The following is a 6,380-nucleotide window of genomic DNA, read 5'->3' as shown; positions in this document are numbered from 1 at the left end:
ATGGTCTATCCAAGACAGTGGCTGGGTTTTGATGTCCTTGATCTGGACATCTAGGCTGAAGGTCAGGTCCAGGGTATGACCAGCAGCATAGGCTGGACACGTGATTACCAGTGAAAGTCCTAAAGAGGCAAGAGAGGAGATGAATTTGGGGGCTTTTGCATTTGCAGCCTTTTAAATATGTATGTTGAAATCTTCCAGGATGACAAGCTGGGGTATGTCACCACCATAACTGAAAAGGTATCAGTGAGCTCCTTTATGAATCCTTTAGTCAGTCATGGTGTTTAAATAAGCATCAAAACTACGTTAGCTTTGGCTCTGATTTCTATTGTCAGATGAATTAATTTGAATGTTGTCTTACTTTTTTGGATTTGATGTTTGATGAGAAGATGAATGCAGTGCTGCCTGCTGTCTTGTCTTGTCTAGGTCTGTGATACACTGACCATCCTAGGAGGATGAAGTGGGCTAGAACAGGTGTCATCCAGCCAGGTCTCAATGATGTGGGCTATACTGGGTGCTTCACCACTCATGAGGTTATGAATTATTCTCCTGTGGATCATTCCATTTGTTCCTCAGGAGATGAGATATTGGGAACCTGACGTGGATTATAACTATTCAATTACTTGAGAATAAAAAGTCCTTACCTTAAATGATCCTAATGCTTTATTCTCTTTATGATGGATTGCTCTCATTGGAACATCATGGTTATGCTTCACAATTATATAATGCTGTCCAACCAAGGGTTTGATCTTTGCTTACAGAAATCAACAGGAGTGTTTCTCCTCTGCCATCAGTTGGCTTTAGATCAGCCCCCAAGGACATTAAAATTACAATGAATATTAGTTTCCCAATAATATTTAATAAAAAATTATTATCACAATTTTAAATATGGGGAAGGTCAAGCACAGAGAGATTTAGGCCAATTTCTTTTTTCAAATCTGCATGCTTAAAATTAGGCACCTACATTTTAAACATTTAAATAAGTGGTCTGTTTCAAGAATTGGTGGTAGATAAAAATCCCAGTAAAATCAATTGGAAAACATATTCCACATCCCTGAACATCAAGTCACTTACGTATATTTATAATTATGCATTTAATTACCTTACCTGAAGCACACAACGTTGAAAAAATTGGCCTAAGTGACTTTCCAAATGTCATGCACAGGAAATTTGTGGCAGAGCTGAGAAGAGAACCCAGATCTCCAGACTCAAGGCCCAATGCTTAAATCATAAAACCATTCATAGATTATTTTAAACAAAAATCCAAAATGGGCAAGAGTTTTGCACCTATGTTTTAATCCTGAAAAGGGAGTTGAAAAGTGTTTATTCTTATCATGGAAGCGTGCCATACATTTTCAGCATCGAAAATGGTTGACTTTCTTTGTTCTTTATAGATGAAATATAATGTTATCTCTTTTGTAAACAAGAGACTATCCACACAAGATCTCTCCGAACTTGGTTGTTAGGGAACTGTGATGTCTTATATAAAATTAATTATAATACGGACAATCTATTTAATATCATATTAATCCTCCAGTCAATTACTTCTATTATATTGAATCAACTCGTTGATTTCACTGAGGCAGATATATTGTAATCCAAAATCAAAGTGTAACTTTGCACCTTTTCAGAATGAATCTAACTCATTCAGTTTTACATCTTTCTCAAAACACCTGTCTTGAGGACTGTCTTGTTGTCTGCCGCTTTATAATCTTTTACCGTCCAAAATTAGTAATGTGGAAGAAAGAATTTACACTTCCTCCTATTTTGGGCTCCTGTGATTTCCCCTCTCACGATGCAATTCATTTAGCGTTGCAATTCCCTCACTAAGACTCAGAGTGCCGCTGTTGGCCAATGCGGAGCCGGAGATCCACCGGAGCCCACTGCAAAGCCATTATACTGTTACACAGTGCAGATCTCGGATGAAGGAGAGCAGAGGGACAGTGTTTCTGCCAAAAGAAGTCCTTCCGCGGTATCGGATTTCCGAGGTAAAATTAAGCACGGGAATGGATTTTATTTATGTTTTATTACGGAGGATTCTTACAATCTGAGGGGAATTTGGTCCGGAATATCTATTCAAAATACACCGGGAAAGGAAACAAAGGCGCTGAGAGTGACTGAGATGGAAACCAGACACAGACAGACAGCCGGAGCAGTGAGACTGCAAATACTGTTGTTTCCCTTCTTATTCTCTTTGTTCTGCCGGGCGGTCTCGGAGCAGATTCGCTATTCGATTCCTGAGGAAATGGCCAAAGGGTCCCTAGTAGGGAACCTCGCCAAGGATTTGGGGCTGAATGTGAGAGAACTGCCTCTGCGAAAGATCCGTGTGAATTCGGAAAATAAATATTTCACTGTAAATGAGGAACATGGCAACCTGTATGTAAATTACAGGTTAGACCGGGAGAAACTATGCGGCGAGAAACCCCTTTGTGTCTTAAATTTAGAAGTTGTGGTTGAAAACCCTTTAAATGTTTTCCACGTGAACGTGGCAATCCAGGACATTAATGATAATACACCGCGGTTCCTTAAAAATAATATCGATTTAGAAATTAATGAATTAGCACAACCTGGTGCGCGATTTCCGCTAGAACCTGCGCAAGATCCCGATGTTGGAATCAACTCACTGCAGAGTTACCATCTAAGTCCAAATCCATATTTTGTTTTGGAACTGAAGGAAAATCCGGACGGCAACAAATATGCAGAATTAGTATTAGAGAAACCTTTGGATCGAGAAAAAGAAAGGTCTCTTCATTTAATCTTGTCCTCTGTGGATGGGGGAGAGCCAGTCAAAACGGGGACAGTTCCTATTAAGATTAACATTATTGATGCCAATGACAACCCCCCTATATTCACTGAAAAAATCTACAAAGTCAGCATGAGAGAAAACCTACCAAAGGGAACGTTAGTGCTTCAGGTGAAAGCGACTGATGCGGATGAAGGTACAAATGCCAAAATAACATATTCTTTCAGCAACATACCGCAGAGCGCGCAGCAACTGTTCGGTTTGGATGCTAGTAATGGAAAGATTACAGCAAAAGGTATTTTGGACTTTGAAGAAAAAAATAGCTACACGATTGACGTGGAAGCCAGGGATGAGGGAAGTCTGACTGCCCACTCTAAAGTTCAAATAGAAATTCTCGATGAGAACGACAACGCCCCCGAAGTGACATTGACATCTGTATCCAGTCCCATTCCCGAAGACTCACTTCCCGGAACAGTGATAGCTCTCATCAAAGCCCGAGACCGCGATGGTGGAGGAAATGGAGACGTCACCTGTCGCATTCAATATAATTTGCCATTTAAAATAATTTCATCTACTAATAATTACTACAAGTTCCTCACAGACAGCACCCTGGACAGGGAAAGGACCCCGGAGTACAATATCACAATCATAGCCACAGACAACGGCTCTCCCCCCCTCTCCACCCAGAAAACCATCCTGTTGCAGATCTCGGATATCAATGACAACGCCCCTGTCTTTCAAAAACCTCCCTACACCGCCTATGTGCCAGAGAACAATCCCTCGGGGGCCTCTATTTTCAGTGTAAAAGCCTCAGACCGGGATCTGGACCGGAACGCCCGACTCACTTACTCCATCCTGAGCAGCAACCTCCAGGAGCTGCCTCTCTCCTCCTACATCTCCATTAACTCCCAGACCGGAGCTATCTATGCGCAGCGCTCCTTCGACTACGAGCAATTCCGGGAGTTTGAAGTGCAAGTGAAGGCCCAAGACGGCGGATCCCCGCCTCTCAGCAGCAATGTCACCGTCAGGGTGTTTATTCTGGATCAGAATGATAACGCCCCTCGCATCCTGTACCCTTCCCTCGAAGCCGATGGCTCCGCCTTGTTCGAGATGGTCCCTCGCTCGGCCGAGGCAGGTTATCTGGTGACTAAGGTGGTGGCGGTGGATGCTGACTCAGGACACAATGCCTGGCTCTCCTACCATCTGCTCCAGGCCACTGAACCGGCGCTTTTCAGCATGGGGCTGCACACCGGGGAGATCCGGACAGCCCGCGCCTTTGCGGACAGAGATGCTGTGAAGCACAGGCTGGTCACCCTGGTGAAGGATAACGGGCAGCCGCCTCTCTCCGCCACAGTGACTCTCAACCTGGTGTTTGCCGAGAACTTCCAAGAGGCTCTTCCGGAAATGAGCGACCAATCGGGTGACTCGGCACCTCAGTCTGATTTACAGTTTTACTTGGTGCTGGCTTTAGCCTTGATCTCATTTTTGTTCCTCCTGACAATGGCACTGGCCATTGTGATGAAATTGCGAAGATCAAGGAAACCTAAATTACTTCAGTGTTTTGGTCCTGACCCTTTTTCCAAGACTGTCCCTACATTCCCACCAAATTTTGATGAGGGTACTTTGCCTTATTCTTATCAGCTATGTTTATCCTCAGAATCTAAGAAAAATGAATTTTCTTTCCTGAAATCTAATGCCCAGATATCAGAGAATGTTCTGTGCAGTGAGAACTCTGGGACCTTACTTATGAACAACGGATGTAGCGTCTTAACAACTGAAACTGCTGAAGTGGTAAGTTTCTAGTTCCGTGGTTTATATGATTTTTAGATGTATTACTTGTTTTCATAATTGTACAAGGCTAATCTTCCTTAAATAGTATAGGAGACTTTTGTTAAACTGTTGTTATTTTTGTAGGATTTACTGGCACTCAAAATTGCATGAATTTGTTTTCACTGTACCCCGTTCGGGGGGGGGGGGGGATCAGTGTTATTCCCATGTTACAGGGCATGAAGAAGTAAAATAAATTTTGTAAGGTCAGAAAGAAGTATAATAGAATAAACTCAGATTTCTTAAGTCCCCACCATTGCCTTAACAACCACTCCCTCCTGCATCTCCAAGGAAGAATATCCTTCCTCTCATTTCAGTGGATTTCTTTACAATAACTACATTTCTAGGAGCCTTTTTATAATTTAAGTGGGTTGTACTGCTTCTTGTGAGTAGGAAAAAATAATTATTCCTATACATTAACAATGTTCTTTTTTTAAAAAACTTTTAAATTGCTTCTTTGGAAGTATTCCTTTTTTTCTATTCCATGGGAAATTGAATAATTATTCCCAGATAGAAAAAGATTGTTATTCATTTTAAGTGTCACATCTCTTTCATTTTACAGATACACAATTACATATCTGTAAAATACACTAATATAGTGTAAAGATTTCATTGACATGGCTTTGTAGAGGCTGCATTATTCATCTGTGGCAAAATCTTCAGTCAATTATTCAGGTCCTCCTAACCAGATGATAAAATAAAACCTTTATGCCAAACCTTCCTATAATCTCTGTGTATCATATATATTATAGAACTACTTTTTGAAGTCTTTGAATAAAAATTGAAAGTATTTAAGATTCGATAGCTTGTAATTTTTCAGTGCCTAAAGTCAGTTTGGGTCCCATGGCAAAGCTATAAACTTCTTCTTCTTAATAATGTAGGGATTCTATTTCTGCAGGGTGAGTGTTGTATGATTAAATAATGCCTGACCTGGGCCTTGGGCCCCTATAATTAGAAGTGGACATTCCATATTTAGGGAATGGGAGGTGTATTCTTTTGTGAGTTGCTGTTATGTCAGTTCTTTGAACCTGATCTATGGATTGGAATGCTGATTATTGTCGTGAAGGAGATCAGTTAGTGGGCAGAGTGATGGTGATGGTTTGTCGGCGATTGTGTGTGGTTCCAAATGTCTCTGCCTGGTTTGGGCATATATAATGCTCTTGCAGTACAAAGGAGCCCATAGCTTCTCATAATACTAGATCTTCTAAAATTGAATGTGGATATTGCCAGATAAAAATACCGAATACAATATTTAATATTACCCATTAGGCACAGTACATACAAACAGACAGCTTTCCCAGCATCTCTTTAACACTCATATTTCATCCATTAATAGATTCTGAGGCCAGAAGGGATCATTGTAATCATATGGTCTGACCTCCCCTATAACACAGGCCGTGGAACTTCTCCAAAATAATTACTAAAGCATATCATCTAGAAAAAACATTCAATCTCGATTTTAAAATTGTCAATGATGGAGCATCTACCAAGACCCTTGGTAAATTGTTCCATTAAAAATTTACACCTTATTTCTGGGCTCAAGTTGTCTAGCTTCAACTTCCAGCCGTTGGCTTGTATTATACCTTTCTGCTAGATTGAAGCCCAATATTAAATATTTGTTCCCGCTCTAGGTACTGTAATCAAGTCTATTACCTTAACTTTCTTTTTGTTAAATTAGAGTGAGCTCCTTGAGTCTATCTAGCACTATAAGGCATGTTTTCTGATCTTTTAAACATTCTCATGGCTCTTCTGTGAACCATCTCTAATTTATCAACATCCTTCATAGAATCATAGAATCATAGAATATCAGGGT

The 6,380-nt window shown here is 40.8% G+C and overlaps 1 protein-coding gene across 1 annotated transcript; it reads left to right on the top strand.

Moving 5' to 3' along the window:
* Positions 1 to 2,119: 2,119 nt before the first annotated feature.
* LOC135883013 (protocadherin gamma-B2-like) lies at positions 2,120 to 4,543 on the top strand. Its single transcript, XM_065410044.1, has one exon. The coding sequence runs from the start codon at positions 2,120 to 2,122 to the stop codon at positions 4,541 to 4,543; it is 2,424 nt and encodes an 807-aa protein (XP_065266116.1).
* The last annotated feature ends 1,837 nt before the right edge of the window (positions 4,544 to 6,380 follow it).

This window comes from Emys orbicularis, chromosome 8, assembly GCF_028017835.1.
Source record: "Emys orbicularis isolate rEmyOrb1 chromosome 8, rEmyOrb1.hap1, whole genome shotgun sequence".
Taxonomy (NCBI): domain Eukaryota; kingdom Metazoa; phylum Chordata; order Testudines; family Emydidae; genus Emys; species Emys orbicularis.
Note: the sequence above shows the minus strand (reverse complement) of the source record. Positions and strands in the feature narration are given on the sequence as shown.